The sequence below is a fragment of the Buteo buteo genome, chromosome 7, assembly GCF_964188355.1.
Source record: "Buteo buteo chromosome 7, bButBut1.hap1.1, whole genome shotgun sequence".
NCBI lineage: Eukaryota > Metazoa > Chordata > Aves > Accipitriformes > Accipitridae > Buteo > Buteo buteo.
This window is the reverse complement of record NC_134177.1, coordinates 13,859,722-13,878,619: the sequence shown is the minus strand read 5'-3', so window position 1 is coordinate 13,878,619 and position 18,898 is coordinate 13,859,722. Positions and strand designations below refer to the sequence as shown.

Sequence of the window (18,898 nt, the reverse complement as noted above, 5' to 3'; positions counted from 1 at the left end):
GGGCTTTAACAGAAACGTGCTCCCAAGACCTGCATTTCATTCTGCCACTAACATGGTAAGTGCTCTTTGCATTTCTCTCGACCTGGAGGCAGAAAAGGAGAAGCTGGTCTCTTCGCCTTGGGGGCTTGCAGTAGGTTTCGTGCCCTCTTTAAGATGGGGAAGGAAGAGGGCTCTCCTCTACCTGCAAGAGCACTCCCTGCTGCTGTGCCTTCCCATGGGTAAGCAGATTCCCTGCTTGAGGCTCCAAGCTCTGCCGTTGCCTTGCAGAGATTTAGAGCTGCTGCAGATGGGGCTTATTTGGAGGAGGGAAAAGGGATGAATCCAGAGACAACCCCAGGCTTTGCTACTGTGCGGTCTGGGAGTTCCTGCAGAACTGCAGGGGCAGAAGAGAGTGCGAGCAGCCTGGAGGTGACTCCGCTGGTTTTGTGCTTCTTTAGAGCTGAATCGAGCCCCCGAGGTGGGAGGAACGGACTGGCCAAGGACAGCCCGGGTCCTCCCTTCACCTTAAACCCGTAAAACTCAGGACCGTGGTATTTCCCAAGGGGCTGCAGGAAACTCAGCCACCTTCCTGGCATAGCTCTGCTCGGAACCCCTCTGCTGCGGGGGGCTGCGGCGGGGGCGGCACTGCTCAGGGCTCAGCGGAGGTAGCGGGGCGGTACGGGGCCACCGGGCGGGGGGGGGGGGGGGAAGGCGGGGAGCCGGGAGCGGGCACCCGGGTCAAGGCTGGGAGCTCCCACGGGGGCAGGCGGCGCGACAGGTACCCGAGCAAACCCCGGCTGGGACAGGAGCGGGAGAGGAACGCTTCCCCGCGGAGCGGGCACCAGCCCGCAGCGCTGGGATGCTTCTCGCCGGGAGAGCGGCGGGGCCGGAGCGGGGCTGACACCGTCTCCCCTCGGGGCCCGCCGCAGCCCGGCGGCTGGGGGGGGGGGAACTCTTCGCCGAGCACCCCATCGCCACGGCCCCTTGTCTCCGCAGAGCACCGGCCGGCCGTGCCCGGAGCCGGACTTCGCCGGGGGCCCGGGCTGCCCCTGGTCCGCCCCCGCCGGGGTTTCCAAGGAGACTTGGGCCGCCGTCTGCACCGCGGAGCCGCCGCCGCCGCAGCAGCACGGCCAGGGCCGGCGGGAGGCTCGGCCGCCGGGTAAGTGCGCTCCCACCGCGGGGCCGCGGCTGGGCTGGGCGAGGGAGCGGGCTAACCCCTCGGGTCTGCTCCCCCCAGGGCAGTTCTGCAGCCCGCAGCTCGGTGCCCAGGACGCGGCGTGGCGGGGAGACCAGCTGTCCTCCCAGCTTTACAGAAACAAGCAGGTAAAGGCGCCCCCCCCCCCCTCCGCAACCTCGGTTTCTTCCCCCCGAGGTTGCTGAACTTTGTATGGGGTATCGCACCTTCTGGGTTGGCTCGTGGCATGTCTCCCGCTCACCGGCACGGGTGTGGGAAACAGCGGCCAACCGCTTTGTTTGGGTGGGTTTTGTTCCTTGCTTGAAGTGTTTGTCTCCCCCGTGTTGTCCCGTGAAGCTGGAACAACTGTTGTGGGGTTCCCTATTCATGTCTCCCCTCTTACAGCATATTGGACCAGCTGCCTTGCCGCTAGAGAAGACCAGGGGCGTGACCGGGGAGTCCCTCAGGCTCTGATGACATGCTTTTGACTAAAAATACATAGTGTGTGTCCTCCAGAATCCACCAGGATTAACTTCATGAGAAATGGTTCCACCACAATTACGTACTTATAGGGAGAATCAACTATTTTGACCAACAAGCATTTTCTGGTTATTTTATTTTCTTTCTTCTTTCCCTTTTTTGCAAATCTCATCAAGGGGCAGGAGAAACTCTGAACAGTCCTAGGTGAAGGAACCCCAGACAGAGCACTCTGATCAAATACTTGGAATGGTATTTTGACACAGTGAAGTCAATGGAAATTCATTTACTAACTTCAAGGTCCCTGGAGTCAATCCCTAATTCCAGACATCAGTGTACTTCTTTCTTTGGCTCTACCTCAATCATTTAAACCTGTGCTTTTCAGCCTGTGGTCAGCAGATGCCCAGGGTTCTTGGCAGAAGATGCTTTGTCCTCCTACAGGAGTCTCCAGAGCTATGGCCAGGAGGCAAAAATCTCTCTGCAAATACAGACTTCCCATAAAAAGTGTTAGGTGTCTGCAAATCAAAACACACCTGTTCAGCTCTTGGGACCAGGGATAATCTCAGCTCTGTATAGGTACTGGGACCGGCACAGTCAGGTCCAGGATTGAAGGGATCACTGAGTGCTACTGTATCATAAAGAATGGCAGCTGCATCTTCCTTCTGCACTCTACCCCCATAAATTGTTAGTCTGCAGGTCCTCATCCTCCTTTTCCCCGCCAGCCAACTATAAAAGGGAATGAGAGAGGTGCAAAGGGATGCTTACTGCCACTCAGGAGGAGATCTGACAGCTACTGTCATGCCCATGATGGTTTCTGGCTGTTCACAGGGCTACCTGTAGTTCTTTTCTGTTATGATTCCGCGGTTACAGTTTTTTTCCCCAGTAATCTTCTCAAACACTCACTTAAAAATAAAGGAAGTCAAAAGTGAAAACTAAACAGTCATGCCACTTAGATTTACAGACACAAGAGGCTGGAGGGGGTGGGTTGCGTTCACAGAGCAAACACCCAGATCATCAAATCCAAGCAGCCTGTACCATAGGGCAATTGCTATTAAGTTACAGAGTCAACATCTATTCATCAATATCTCTATTCCACAGCTTCAGGATACTTTGCTTCAGAAGGAAGAGGAACTTGCTAGGTTACATGAAGAAAATAATAACCTCCGACAATACCTGAATTCTGCCCTGATTAAGTGTTTAGAAGAAAAAGCCAAGGTATTGTGTTCAAACCTGTTGTATAGATGTGTTGCGGAAGAAATGAGTTGAATAGGTACATGCCATTAAACTGTTTGGAAAGTCTAAGAGTGTAGACAACCTGCAGTGTGAGATCCATTTAGCTTCACAGAGCTGCCAAATTGCTGGTCATGGATCTAAGGTGGCAGTTTCCCCCAGGAATGACATCCTATCAGGTTCTGACTGTGGAGACAGTATAGCCCATGGCATAATTAAGTTTAGTTCATAAGTTAGCTATAAGTAAGTTAGGTTTATAAGCAAGGTAAACGCTTTTTTCAGTGAAAAGTTCAAATCTGAACATATATTTCTTGAGATCACCTGTTTTGTCAATTATCCCCTTTGATAAGGATTAATTTTTCCTCTTTTTATGTTTTGAGTGCTTTCTGGTTTATGTTTTGTTTTGCCATCTTCCAAGGATATGTTTTATTCATTTACATTAGAATACTGGTCTTCCAATTATTTTTCAGATTTATTAAGTAAAAAGTTGTGTGGTTTTTTTAAAGGTGAAATACAAAATTAAACACTTCAGGTTGGATGAAATATTCTGTTAAACTAAGTGTGAAGGGGTTTTTTTCATTAAATATTTTGATTCTCTGTCTCTTGTCCAAAAGAAGGTAAAGATAATTGTTACTTGTCAGCTTAAAGACTTATTTTACTACTCCATCCTTCCCCATGAAACTGAACTACTAGTTATTTGCTCAGCTCTGTGGATTGGGCACAAGGTAAAAAAGCCTGTAAAAAATAGCAGACTTTCCTTTTACATCCTATTCTGAGTTGACAGTGTGGCATGTCCCCCCTCCCATGCCAAGACCTGGCTCCTGGCAGTAGAAAAGGTCTCCTTCGTTGGGCACAGCAGGGAGACATGGCCACCCCTTTATGTCATGTGGAGGAGGGTCCAGTGTGAAACCATCACAGGAGGTGTCTGAGCAGTAAATTCACAATGCGGTGGGGAGCTCCCTTGTCATTCCTGCCTGCCTTTTACCATCCATGGATGGCTGAAGGGCCCTTGTCCTGGGATAATGACAACTGAGGTGGATTAACGAGCTCAAAGCCACTGAGTCTGCTGCTCTGAGCACTCCCTGGCCAGGATCACACCTGCCCCAGTATGACTTACCTTTGCATCCTCCCTCTTTGTCAGGCTGCCACATGCCCCCCCATACCCTGCTTACCTGCCAAATGCTGCTGGCAGCAACAGCACCGAGGAGTGCTGTACAGCCAGGGAGGAGCTCTCATTTCACGCCGTACTGAGTGAGAATACGATCAAAGCACAGGCCTTATTGACATTGTCAAATTCTTCTCTTTCAGGGACTGGGTTGTTGCAGAGACTGTAAAGACACAAAATAGTTAGTCAGATCCATATGTTTAAGCCCAGGGTGGAAGAAAAAGTATCTTTTACAAGGACAGTAGTAACCATCTTGCCCATCTAAAATCTGAGATCAGAAACGTGTTCCTTCCAGGTAACTAGAAATTCAGATTTTCATCTTCTGTCTCCACCTCTTTTTAGAAGCTGCTATCCTGCCATGGCCAAAAAACCTGTGCTATTCTCAAAAGCACCAAGAGGAGATTAAAAGAGGACCACTGCTTTGTTCCTCAAGAAACTCCTCATGCTTCCAAAGCTAGAAGGAACCTCTTTAATGAATTCACTGCCTGTGAAGAGCAAGCCAGCCCTGCTGTGGACAGCTGGGTCTTGCAGACTTTAGGATTAAAAGATGTCAACACCATTGATGAAAACTCAGCTAACTACAGTGCCCTGTCCTCAGACCTTGGAAAAGACACATACTGCCTGAGCCCTGGGGAAGCAATAGACTACGACCACAGTGAAGGAGCAGCAGCAGCCTATAGCTGCAGCCATGTGCCTCCAGCTAACAGCAGTAACCATCCATGCAGTGAGGACTCTCCCTTCCTTCCTCAGTTTTCCTCAGCACCATGTGTCTCCTCATCAGTGCCAAGCGTTTCCTCCCTCCCAGCCTATGGGTTGCCTTATTTGACTGGTGATTTGTCACCCAACAAAACAGAAGTGGCCTTCACAACATCTCTAAGTCCTCACCGCAATGTGAGAACACACACCTTCCACCAAGGACAAGCCTTTGTGCGCAGGGATGATGATGGAGGATGGAGATTCACCTGGGTGCCCAAGCAGGCTGAATAATGCACCTGCCTTGAGGGTCAGCCATAGGGGATGTAGGTGACAGACACTCCATCCTGTGCTTGAGACAGGTTCAGGCATCAAAAATGAGCCCTTCTGGACTCTGTTAAATGCTACCCTGTCACCTATCCACTCCTCCTTCCCTCCCAGATTTTCACAGGTGCAGCTCCAGATTACACTTGGACAATTATCTGCCCCAGGCCAGACGTACAAATTGGATCCACTTCTCTTGTGCCTGTGTTGAGATACCTGCTTTTACTTGCTTCATGGTTTTTCTATCATCAGCTATTCCTTGTTAACTGTTAGTTTCCAGGCTGGAGTGCTTTCAGCTTTGATGATCACTCCCACGTGCATCAAACTGGAAAGCATTTTGGGAATACAGTTTGGAAATAGCACCTCCTTCTCAGATATCCACAGATGGCAAAGGAGGCATAGGTTGGAGGCTGAGGATCAGCAGTTTCTAAGTGATTTTTGTCTCTCTTGGCTACACAGATTGCCTTGGATTAAGGCAACCATGGGTATTTGTTAATGTGCTACACTAGGCTGACCTACGTGCAGTTGCATGGTGCTGTCATTCTTTGATGATGCCTCAAAATAAACAGGATTTGCTTCTATTGCCTGGAGGCTACTTAATTACAGGTGATTCAGCAAGTTCAGGGGATTTTCTTAAAGTGTGATTAAGAGACTAATGTGTTTACTACATTGTGTTTTAAAGGTATTTTATCTGCCAGATAAAAGGCATTTAAAAAGTTTGAGCCCTGGAGCAGGAACTAGAATTGGAGATCTGTAGAGTAATGACACTGCCATCACCAGCCAAGGCCGTGGCCCAATATATTAGTGGCAGAAATTTTCTCATCTGTGGCTAATGTACACTCAGAGCACTTCTTTCTTCTGCAAAGGATGCATTCTCCTTGCCTGTAGCATCCCACTATTCTTTTGATGGATTTTATTCCATGTTTACCTGCCTTATTTTGGAAGCCCCCATAACAGGAAGCCGCTCCTGGCTTCATAAGCAATTTCTGTGGCTCCAGTGGGGCTTTCCTGCAACATCAAGAGCTGCACTTGTGAAACTGGAGATTTTCTTTCTAGGGAACAACTTCTTGACCTCTTTGTCCTAATCTCTAAGATCACCCAGAGAATTATCTGCAATCAACATCAGCCCAGAGTTAGGGCTGCTTCCTCCTCCTCCCATAACCCCATGCTTCCTATGGGAAATGTTTCTCCTGGTTTGGGGAGCCAGTATCACTTAGTGGTTAGAGTGAGTCTTTGGGAACCACAGCCGTCAACACCAGCTCTTGCCTCTCCATGACTCTGTCAGGCAGTGGTGGGCTAAAGCTAAGACCATCACTACCTTGAGAATGCTTTAAAAATGTCTGGAGAGAAGGTGCTCTAGCATTGCACAGGACTTGATTTTTAGTAACACTACTAATGATATGAAGTCAACTGACATGAAGTAAGCTCACCAGTAACACTTTGTGTTACCTTTGTTTTCTGCTTTATAGTAGTTTGATGCCTAAGTATTGGAAGTAAGAGTGATTTGGTTATTCTTGCTTTCAGAATGGTCCCAGTGACATTGAGGAAGTACTTAAGTAAAAATAACCATAACTGAGGATTTCCTTCCAGTGGCTTATTTCCCTGTAGAAAACCAGACATTCCTTTATTTTTTGGAGGATACAAATATCTCCTAAATAGCCTCTTGTGCCTTAGAATTGCAGTATTTGGGATTCTCCATCAGGAGCAGTAGTGATTTCCCCAAAGACTTTTAAATAAACAAACTCTGTATTTCTGAGTAGTTACTTTAAAGTCAGTCATAGGGCATTCTTCCAGAACAGGCAATTTGAAAGCATTGATTGTAGGCATTATTGCACTGTATTTAAAAAACAAATCAACCAACCGACCACCAAACAAGCAACAACAACAGAAAAAAACCCAGACAATGCACATAGAATAAATACAAGTATTTGTTTGGGGGAGTTGTTAAAGTCAGTAAAAATGTGGCCAGCTGATGAAGACTAGTCAGACAAGACCACTGTTTCTATAGCACTTTTCTGCTTTTCAGTGAAAGCAGGAGAAAAATCCTGTCCTACAAACAACTCATTTCTTTATCAAGGAATTTCTTTTCTATGAATCTCCTCGTGCCCTACTATATAAGGTAGCATTGAAGAAAATACTCCTGCCACTGTAGTTTTTATTGGTGCATGTGGCAGCATAGAAAATGCCTGACCTTAACATGAATATGTGATGGGAGACTCTGGTATGTGTGGTGTGGGTGTTGAACAGCGTGCCAGGAGTAGACAGTGTGGCCAGAGGATTACACCCAATGCAGCTGTGGATGTCACATCTTTCAAAGCAGCTCTAAAACATAAGTAGAGCAAGATCTATCTATGTTTTCTGACACTATTGAATGCTATTACTTACATATTTCAATGCTATAGAGTAAGCAGTAGTAATAAGTACATTTGTCTTGTCAGCAAATATTAAATCAGGGTTTTTTCTCTAAAGAGAGAAAAAAAGGTTTCCACCTGTTTGACATTTCCTTTCCATGTTTTTATATCACTGCATGTGGGAATTTCTCTTGCAGAGAGCCAGAACAAAAGTGTCAGATCTTTGGTACAATCTCAAAGTAGGGTTTCAGTAGGAATGAACTGATGCTTGAACCTTTGCCAGCCTTTTGTAAAGGGGTGACTGGCCCCTTGCCTGATAACAAATAAATTATGGATATAAGTGAACAGCTCAATGAATAATTTACCTGAATGAATCCTCTTCTTTTCCTTTGGGTTCCTGAATTTTACTCAGCATGAAGGTGTTGAGTCCTCTGTCAGGGATTTCTGTCTGAGCCTGGCTTATTGGAGTTCATTTGGGTAGAGGGCCCAATGGTGCTGCTCCTGTCAGCTGATGGGTGCTCCTGACCTGCACATGCAAACTTAAAATTCTGGTTTAGACCACTGCTTAGGCAAAGGTCTCTGCTTTAATAATGCTGATCGCTGTAGCAGAGGGAACACACTGGAAAGGAAACAGAAAAATCTCCAAAGCATTTTTGTAAATAACTGAGGGTGATTTATTTTTCCCCGACAGCATCATTTGAACTAGTATTTCCTGAGTTATGAAGAGCAATAGAAATAAGCTACTCTGTTTCTAACACCAACCCACAGCAAGCGAGCCCCAAGGTGAGGAATGAGACTCTTCTGCTTTTTTGTTTGTCTATAATACTCCCGCTGAGTACAGTGGTGCAATTATCATTGAGGAAAAGTCCCAGTGACTGAACCGTTCCTTTAGATAAATGTTGCTCCTATTGCCAAAAGAAAGCCTTTACTCAGCATACCTTGCTCTAAACGGCCTGGTTCCTCTGAAAATCCTGCATTCATGCAGGTATAATAGATGTGGAAAATGAGTAAGAGATTGAAAACATCTTAGAGCAGATTACTGACAAATGATGGGATACGGAGGGCAGTTACTGACTGGGCTGGTGCTGCTTTGACATGTTGATTTGACCTGCTGTGTCCCCATGACTTCCTTGGGCCTGAAAGCAGTAAAGCTGCATTAATGCGGTGCTGCATCCAACTTGTTTGCTTTTACCTCTTGGTAGGGCTCATAACCTTAGGTGCAGGCTAGGGCTGCAGCATCAACACTGCTACTAACTTGATACTAGCGAGTCTGAAACTAGCCCCTCAGTGTGTAGGTGCACCGTGTAGATGCACCTTAGATTGAACTTGTAAAAATCAGTCACAGAAATGGAGCCTAACACATCATCTTTTTCTTCATGAGATAAAATTCTGGAAATGCTTATTTGCTTTTCATTACTGTCTAGTTTGCATCACAGTTCTTTGGCCTGCAAAGACATGGGAGAGAAGGTCTTGCCTGTACAAAGCCTAGACTAGGCATTGAGGTGGGCGTTCACTCCTGCTTTGTGCCTGATGCTGCCTGTTTGTCCTTTTGTATCTCTTCCCAGTGGGTTAAAAGGAGCCAAAGCCACCCTGCTACTCAGGGGAAGTGCAAGATAAAGCCCAGGGAAGCCTGTGACACATTCCTGTGCCACAGATGTAGCTAGAAATCAATAGGAATGAAAACAAAAAGTGGAAACAAAATCCAGTTCTTCACACAGCCATCACAACTAGGTAACTAGGAGGTAGCAGAGATGAAGAATTTCAGCTTGGTATAACTTCAAAAACAAATCAGGCAGCTGGAACAGATGAGCAGCAGGCATAAGTTCTGGGTTCTGATATTGTCTCTGGTATTACACTTTGTTTCTGTGCTTTGGTTTCTATGGAATCCACCACTGGACCAGCTCATAGCAATTTAACAAGAAAACACGATTCTTGCTGCTGCAAACTGCGTGAGAGGTTTCCTCTTGCCAAGAATCAGTATCAGGCCCATACACCACCACGTTGGGAAAATATGACTTGAATGGCCCAGAGACCCTGGGAGGTTCTTTAAACAGTGAACTTCATTGTCTGTAAATATCCATCCTGCATTAACATTTGTTTTATTTTTTTATTTGAAGTTTGTTTGCTTTATTATGTGAATGTAACACGTGCAGCTGCACACTTTAAAACAATACATGTTTTTAGAAAGGTATGCTAATAGCAATGGAAGTTAATTTAACACTTAATATGTTTATGTTCATGATTTTTGTGATTGAAAAAGGCCATGATTATATGTAAATGTCAATTTTACCAGTATCATTAAGTTATGTCTAATAAAACTTAACATCTAATTGATGCAATTCTTTCTGCCCACTTCAGCAACTATTAAACAATGCAGCTGTTGCTCACACCGCACAGCACCATACCTGGCACCTACATACCTCTCCAGAGGACTGAAAGGGACCTTTATTTCCTGCAAGCACAAGTGTCCACAGAAGGAGGTGCAATTTTGGATTATAATAGAACAGAGGTAGAGATGTAACAGCCACAGGCATGCTCATTTCAGTCTGGGCTTGCAATGCATATTGCAGTGATCCATTATTGTTTTGACTCAGAAATAAATTCTATGCTACAAAATGACTAGGACAAAGGGAAGTATTGTGCTTTTCTGTTATTTTTGCAGCATTAGGCTCTCTCATTTAATAGACTTATACCTTCTTTCTTAGGCAGCTGAGCATCCTGATCCAGGGCAACCTGATTCATCATAGTACTCTGAGTACTCCTGATTTTGACTCCAAAATGATGATTTGTAAAATGGCACTGAGGTGTCATGTAAAGAAAGTGGTGAGAGAAAAGCGTGAGTAAAGAATTCAAACCTCTATTTAGTCAGCTATACTTGACAACAGAAGTAAAGCTGTTTTACTTATTAACTTTCCTTTCTGATCATGGGCAGGTTTATTAGTAACCACGCACCAGCTGGGACCAGAGAGATCTATTTTTTCATTGGAATGTGTATTTGTTTATTGCTTATGAAAAGATACAAAGTGAGCCTTCCTTAATCTCTTTTGCTCTCCTCTAGAAGCCACAATAAGTCTATTAGGTGATTCATAAACACTCTGGCTTGTTGCCAGGTAACTGACATCCCATCATAAAGAGAGAGCAGTCTATAAATAATTCGTGGAATGAGCTGTGATTCACCTAAAATGCCATCTCTCCAGCCATTCCTCTGCTTCATTAGTTGTGCATCATTGAATTATTTCAAGGCTAAATATTTACATGCGGTGCAGCCCAAGGAAATCAGTGATAATAGTGCATAAGTAACAGAATATAAAAATCAGTAGGGGCCTGAAGATCTGGGAGGTCTGAGGTCCCTATTTTCCCTTATTTATTAAAAAAAATCCCACTCACAAACTGTAGCTGTAATACTGGTGTGGTTAGCTGAAACTTCCAACAACTGCCTCAAAGCGTTATCAAAGAACACTCTCTAAATATTCATTTACTAAACAACGTTTGCATGTATAACATCTTCCATCACCGCATTATTCCCTGTTAACGATCCCCAGGAACTGGGGTATGTGGGAGCTATACGACACTTCCAGGGGCATGAAAACATCACTAGATGAGCTGGCATGCAGGCCAGGAGTCCTAGCTTCCAGCTGCGCAGACTGAAGGCCTAACAGCACATCAGAGAGCCCCCACGTGCAGTCAGTGTCCCAGCCGTGCCCCCAAAGCCCCAGCCCTGCAGAGAACAGCGCCCAGGCGGCTGAGGACCCGCTGCTGCAGCCGCGCAGCCAGATGCGCAACCCGAGGGCTGCCGATTCCCGCTTGCGTGGCCGAGGCCCACGGTTGTGGGCTTCAGGGGAGGGTGTTTCACTCCCCGGCTGTGCAGCTCAGGTGCCGACCGAGCACACGACAGCCGGGCCCTGCGCGCCGAGCCCCCGGCCGGGAGCAGCCCCCAGCCCGCAGCCCCCTCCCCGGGCGCCCGCGCTGCGGCGGCTCTGGCCAGGGTGCTGAAACGGCCGCGCCGCGCCCGCTGCGCCCCGGCTCCGCAGCGCCGTGGGGGTGCGGAGGGGCGAGCGGGCAAGCAAGCGACCCCCGCCGGAGAGAGATCCCGCAATAGCAGACCCAAACGCGGTGCCGTGCGGATGAGCCGAGGTGGGAGGAACACCCCCTGGCCAGTGCTCGAAGGACCCTGTCACAGGCGAGGGCCTTTGGGTAGAAGAATGAGCTTTCCTTAGTGTCTTGAGGTAATCTCAACAACAAAACGACTGGGGCTACGGAATCGGGGAGAAATACTGCACGCACAGGGTTGCGTCCTTGCTAAACGACTAGCACAGTTTACAGGTACAAGCATTGCTGGGCTCCTCTGCCCAGGCTGTGAGGTAGCTGGGTAACAGGCAGGCTCATTCCAGGGGCTGCATGCATGGCCAAGTATCCTACTACATATCACTACACGTAGAGAAAGCATCAACTGGAAAGTTCCCCTTACCAGTATTGTGAACTGAAGTTTATTCCAGATACAGAAGGAAGAAATTATCAACAGCCTCCCAGCTAGGACAGAGCAACCAAGAAATCCCTGCAACCTTTGAGAAGTAGCATCCTTTGTAACCTCCGAAGCACTGCATGTTTTACTGAGTATCAAGCTCCAGGTATTAAGCTTGATAGTACAGAAACTTTTGTTACTAGAGAATTAAAATAATCATTACTGTCATTGTGTTATAAGATTAGGTAGACTATCCAGATAGGAATATGGGCTCCATTATATTGGAAATTGTATTCAAAGTCTTAACCACTCATTAGTGAATTCTGTTCTCATTTCCACTGACTAGGATTCCAAATAGCCTCCCCTCTTTTCTGAAAGGTTTTTCCAAGTTACACTATTATAAGTGGGACCTGAAATATATAAAGTGTTTCTCCACTCTTTTCCCAACATTTACTCTGGAATTACATGATGACAGCTGCTAACATGATTTTCAGTAATCAAAAGATAGAAAATAATAAGAACTACCTTGCTGCTGCTCTCTTATTCTTTGCCTGTTTAGTCCCATTTGAAATCCAGCAGCATAAAATTATCTGACAATGTCAAACAATGGCAAAAAGAAAAGTGAAAAAAGGAAATTATATGTAAATAGAAAGCTTCTATGCAGATTTGGACTTTAAGAAAAGTTGACATCTCTTTTGGTTATAAAACCACACAGTTCCAAGACACAAGTAACTCCTCTTTCTAAGAAATACACATGCCTAGCCAGCTCTAGACAAAATCCTAATCTGACAATAGTGTAACCCAGGTCAGCTCAGCTACAAGCTCTGAATATTACTGTAAATCAAGTAAGAATTCAGCTCAGCATTAGCCACTCAGTTATAACTGTTGCACCTGCTTTGAATTCCAATTACCTCTCTTGGACATAGAATTAAAGAGAACAAGTAGGAATGATAGGATCCCTTCTTACTCCAGGAAACAGGGCTAATTTTGATTACCTATGGGTCATGAAATATTTAATGATACCTTTCTGCAAGTGAATTGCAAAGTCCTGATTTAATGCTGATAGGTATTGTTTAAACCTGGCAGCTTCAGTTTCCTTCAGAGATTGATATTAGCCTGGTATTTTTTCTTGCCTTCTTACCTGAAGCAATCAACAATACTGCTGCGTGAAAGATGCTGTGTTCCTCCACAACAATTGCTTCACTTCAACAAAAGGATTTTTCTGAAATAAATGTGTCATTTTTACAATCTGTAAAAACTGAACTAACCCACTGAAACCAGCATGAGTTAGTACTACTTTGGGAACAAGATGGAGCTGAACGAGCTTTACGTTTCTTCTTACTAAAAGACCTTTTATCAGAATGAAATATCATTACCTCAATGGCCCTGTGGCCATTTCAGAGGTATATAAACATTTGCTACCTATCTGTTAGCCATTCAATTACTAAGATCTTGATACTGTGTAAATATTTAACTACAATAGAGGATATAAATCAGAGAAAGTGATTCTGTTTCATTCCACTAGTGGCAGTAAATCACAGGCTATTCAGACTACTGGGCTACACCCAAAGAACTGACTGAGCTGTGAACACAGGCAGACATTATCTAAAGTTTCCTGTAAAGCAAGTCCTAATTTAATTCAGAATTCACAGGGGGGAAACTAGCAGTGTACCACAACTCCAGAAACCAGGAGCACTTCCAGACATTTTTAGTGTATCAGCCAGAAAGACGGAAGCTACCAGTACCCAACCTTTGGACTAGTTCTCCAGAAGATGCAAGCAGAACACATGAAAGAGCTGGGAGAGTAGGAGCAATTGAGCAAGGCCTCATTTTCTGGAATAGGCAATCCGATAGGTTTGAGTAGAGTTAGAGGCAGCAGCATGATGGGACACAAGACCAGTCAGCCCTTGTGATCCAGGTTTGTGTGTTCCGTGCTGTAATAAAGGTCCAGGAGCTGCCACAGGAGCAGCCATTCTGTGTTCTGTTACTCCAGAGATGCAATGCTGTGCTCCTCGTCATGACAGGAACATGAGTTTTTTGCATCTCATTCTCTAAACACACTGCAAATTGAAAGCCAAAGTCTCCAAGGACATGGCATTTTCTATGAGAATAACAACTGCAAATGCATGGGTTTACACTCAGCTTTAGCATCAGTCACCAGCGACTGAGTCACTGTCACCATTCTGCAGTGAACTGCCCCTGCAATACCCTCTCTTTGGCTGATGTACAAGTCTTGGTGCCAGGGCAAGGATGATGAGTCACACTTCCCCATTTCTAAGAGACAGCTAATACTACTGCTGGTTGGTGTTCTCTGTCAGGACTTGTTTATTCTAACATCCTTGTTTCTGCCTGTGCCATCCTCTGCCATCAAAACACTTCAGCCAGAGAAGCCATTAGTGTCACCCCAGTAGCTTACAGAGCCCTACTACAGTCTTGAAAGGAACACAAAGGAGCCAATGGACCAGCCATCTTCAGAAAACAGAGTAGGAGTGAGATGCTACTACCAGAAAAGTATGTCCAGCCCTACCAGCAACATATCCTTGCCCCGGGCACCTCGCTCAGGGCCTCTGCTTACCCTTTGCTTTGCTCTGGAATGGGCATTTTAGTAGAAAGGAAAGCAAGGCTTGCTCACGAAAAAATGAGATGGGTTTATTCCTATCCTTTAACGGCTTGGGGTTTACCCTGCCTGCTTGCAGCATACCTCATCTCGCCAGTGCCACCTGGTGGGCCCCAGGTCTACAGGCCGACCCCCATGGAGAGGAAGAGGAGGGTGCAGCCAGAGGGCCTCCTGGAACAGTCAAAATCTTCTGCAAGAGAGCATGACTGCAAAGGAGGCCGGCATACACGCCCCCCCCCCCCCCCCCCCCCACTTTTCTTAAAAACTTTTCCAAGCTGCATGGCCCCACTTCGGGCTGCTGACAGTGGACATTAGTCTGCCACTGCAAGGGCCGATGAGAAAGAAAATTCCCTTTGCCTGTCCTCCTTTTCCACTTGGCCCATGTGCAGGTACAAGTTTAGCAAGTGCCTGCAAGCCCCAGTGCATACAAACAAGCCTTGTGCAGCATTATATTTAGGTTTTCTCTACCCCTCTTGTGGCCTCCCCTGGCTAAAGTCAAAGAAACACTGAAGCATCCAAGTAAATCAGCCTATTACATTTTCTCATCAGCTTAAAATGCTCTTCTTGGTGCCAAAAAAATGACAATTCTTTGCAGAACCAGGCTTGCAGGATAGTTGTATTGAAGCTATTTCTTTCTGCATTGCCTTCTTGAAAGGCATGTTGGCAGGGGAACATGTTTCCAGACTCTCAAGTCCAGTGCACCGTACTGAGCACACAAAATATATGCATGGCTCTGAGTGCAGAGGGTGGTGTCCCAGCATGAATCTGCTCCATGAGCACTTGCATCCTACCATGGTCATCCTATGACAGGTCAAATTGCACCATAACTGACAGCTGCTAAATAAAATCCTGTCAGAAGACAGGAACCCAAATGTGCTTGTGTGTTAGCCACTGTGAGGGTCAGGGCTGAACACCATTAACCACCCTGAGCTGAAGAACTTTAATGAACACCACTAACGACCCTGAGCAGTGACTCAGCCCTCTTGCGTGGCTTGAGCAGAGGGGAGAGATGAACAGAGAGGCTGGGGTTGGCTGCAGGATGGCTGAGGCAGGGGGAGTTCCTAGTATGACACAGCTGCTCCTTAGCACAATGCAAGTGATTTGTGAAAGAAGCAAACCCAGTATCACCAACAGTCATGCTCTGCAACATTATACAGTCCTCTGTCCTGCATCTGAGCAGTTACAACCTTCAGAACTGCTTCTGTCACTAGAAAAGCTCAGGCTGCCTGTGACTAACTGCAGCACTTCACCCTGCTCTCCTCTTCCACAGCAACATGCACACATGCAGCAACAGGGAGGCGAGACAGAGAGCCCCAAATGAAAAAGGAGGGCAAGAAAAGTGGTTTATCCGGTGATGGAAACAACCAACATTTACCATAATGATTATTTGTAATATATTATTGGAAGAGGTCAAACCCTCCTGTAAAAAACAAAAAGCAGAGGATGAACATCAGCTCAGAGGAAGGAATTAATTGGTAAGTTGCTTGGGAATAGTTCAGAAACACCTGTTTTACAGCAGTTTGGGGAAGTCTTAGAAGGACAGAACAGAAATAAAAATATAACCTTGTTCTGGCTGTTGCCACAGTCCAAGTCAGGAGAGATAACATGTGCAAAGGGAAGCAGCAAAGCCAGAGTAAAGGGGAACAATATTTGTATGTATTTCTTATTGATTTAATTTTCAGCCCACTCTGGAATTGGCTGTTCATTTCAGCATGGATGCACTCAGCAGTTTGTGACACACTGTGCTGTTTTGCTCTGCCGGCTGTGTTGTGCCTGCCAACATTTGTTGAGAAATAACAGGAGGTCACACATGGTGTCAAAAAAAATACCCCTGGCACAGGACATAGAAAAAGCCATTGTATTAGCAGCAATGAATTCAGACCTACTGATGGTGGAATTAATGAAATCTCTGGCTGGCACTCTCTTCACATCCCAACAGAGGCTACAACAAACAAAGCAAATGTACTGGCCACTAGCCCATAGGATCAGCAAACCATGCTTGTCCAAGGCAGCTGGAAGCCCATTGCCTGCCCTGGCAGGCCCTGAAGTGGAGAAGAGAATTGCAGTGCTTACCCAAGACTTCCCTAACTCTAAGGCAACAGGAAACCAAGAGACAGGGAAGCAAGGAGGTAAGTAATGATCATGGACGAAAAAGGGCAATGAACAGTGAGGAGCATTTGATGATCATCTTACTTCGGCTGTCTTGGTTTCTTAATCTCTTCTTGATATAGCTACAAGGGAGGAACATCTTTCCCTTTGGTTCTTATTTGCCCTGAAGCTAGAGGCTATCTCCTGAGCACCAGCATTCACTCATCAGTCTTCTTTCCTGAGTGGTTTCCAGCCACTTTTAGGAAACCCTCAGATGTATTTATGTTGGCCTTTGTCTCTCCATTGTCTTTATGTTAAGCAGAGACAACTAAGGATACATATATTTCTAGATAAGGACAAAATTCCTCACAATAAAAGCAAACACTGCAGCAAGGACTCAGGTAGGTGATGTCCAGCCTTGGAGATAGTCAGAAGGTGGCTGGACAAGACCCTGAGGAAGCCAATTCAACTTCAAAGTTACCCCTGCTCTGAGCTAGAAGTTGAACCAGAAAACCTCTGTAGATCTCTCTCTACCCTAGATTTTCAATATTTCAGTGATTCTAAATCCACACTTGATCAGCCATCTCTTCATGTACTACCTATGTGCAGGTAAGAAATCAGTCAGCACTTACCTGCCTTGGACTAGCCATCATTAGCTAGAGCATGATCCATCACTTCCCTTTTTGCCCTATAATATAGGGCTGTGGATTTTTCCTTATAACCTCACACTTTTTTCCTTCTGTCCAAATGCATCTGGGAGCAGAAGCCAGAGACTGCATCTCAAAGCACAGCCATTTGTGGCAGTTTCTGTATTAACCCCAGCTGCATGTCCATTCCCTTTCAAAAGGATAATTCAACCCCTATTGCTGTTTAAAATACAACTAGGTGCACCAAGTCAGACACATGCCAGGGTCAAATCTTCTAGAAGAAATACCCACAGATCAAAAAGACTCAATTCCTTTCTCCTAGGACATTTTAATGCAATTCTTTCAGGTTTAATGTTTAATATGAAGGGAATAATTCTTTGTCTCTTGCTATCCCCCATTAACAGAGATCAGAGGCACCAGGTGCTTAAATTCCACTTAATACTTCCCAGTTGGTCATCCAACCAATAAGTCCAACACTGGAAAAAGCCTGTACAAGCAGAAGCCTCTCCTCTCACACTGTTTCTAACAGACCACTAGATAAGCATGGACATAAGCCCCTCTTAAGATTGTATCATGGTTCAGAGTCCCAGGACAGGAGCTTGCTCTCTTCCAGGCAGTGGTCATCCCTGTGTAAAAAGTTTGTATAAAGACTCCATATTGCAGCAACTTTTACAACAATGTGGGATGTCATTTGGCCCAGACCACATGCGGGGTTTTTGTCCTGGAGCAGAATTCCCCTCAGGATGTTATGCCCATGCTTGCCTTCTGCAAAGTAGGCTTCATGAATTTACACCACTGCATTTCAGAGGAGAAATTCCACGTGAAAACCTAAGGAGAGAAACAGCTCAGCACTGGGGCTCAGCTGCATGGTCACAAGCAGCACTTTGGACACAAGCATTCCCAGAGCTGCAGACTTGAGGAGATGGTGCTCAGATTGCTGCTGCAACAGAGGTGGTAAGTTTTCTTTAGCAGGGGATGAAGCAAGAGAGACAGGTCACAACCGGCATTTCTCACACCACCCTTCCTTCCTTACACTTATTAACAGAATCAAGCTGTTATTATTGGCAGATAATATCCCAACAATATTCCCATTAGTCACTCCCACCCTCACACTCCCTCATAGTTACATGACCAGAGCAAGAGCTGGAAGACCAACTCCAGTTCTTTACCCAGAAGTGGAGAGTTGTGTTCAGGCTAAAAGCAATTTTACATCCTAACTCGAAACCTGATTTTAAAAAATCAGTTCTAACATTACTGTGAAATTCCACTGTAATTCATCCCTTATAGCAGCCTGAGAAGTCTGATAATAACAATCTTTACAACTACAGTTCGACTGATTCCCCCTAAAGCTAAGCTGAAAACTGGTAATCTTTTTTTTTTTTAGTACTGACATTATAGCCTGTTTTCATTTTGAAAAAACACTGGACAAGGAAAATTAAGAAGTTTTATGTCAAAGACTTTGAGGTAGAACATATTTGGTATGCATTATCTGCCTGAAGTGGAAATCTCTGCAAAATCAGTAGTATTTCTTAAAGTATTTGAATTTGGGAACTGCATTTTCTGATGGAAAACAGTTCTGCTGAAATTTTTCTAGAAAGCTTTCCTCAGCTTTGAAATCCAAGATGGAACAGGGAAAACAGAACCATTAATTGCAAACTCTCTCATGTGGGAGCATCAAGCTGCCCACAGAG

General features: G+C 45.5%; 1 protein-coding gene across 1 annotated transcript; it reads left to right on the top strand.

The window, feature by feature from the left end:
• Positions 1-52: 52 nt before the first annotated feature.
• GMNC (geminin coiled-coil domain containing) lies at positions 53-5,012 on the top strand. Its single transcript, XM_075033154.1, has 5 exons — positions 53-130; positions 976-1,138; positions 1,217-1,302; positions 2,729-2,845; positions 4,368-5,012. Exons 1-5 carry the CDS (start codon positions 53-55, stop codon positions 5,010-5,012), a joined length of 1,089 nt encoding a protein of 362 aa, XP_074889255.1.
• Positions 5,013-18,898: the final 13,886 nt, after the last annotated feature.

Coding starts and splice junctions, on each gene's coding strand:
- GMNC (XM_075033154.1), top strand. CDS start 53: ATGGTAAGTGCTCTTTGCATTTCTCTCGACCTGGAGGCAGAAAAGGAG. Junction 1,139..1,216: donor GCGGGAGGCTCGGCCGCCGG/GTAAGTGCGCTC, acceptor TGCTCCCCCCAG/GGCAGTTCTGCAGCCCGCAG. Junction 1,303..2,728: donor AGCTTTACAGAAACAAGCAG/GTAAAGGCGCCC, acceptor TCTATTCCACAG/CTTCAGGATACTTTGCTTCA.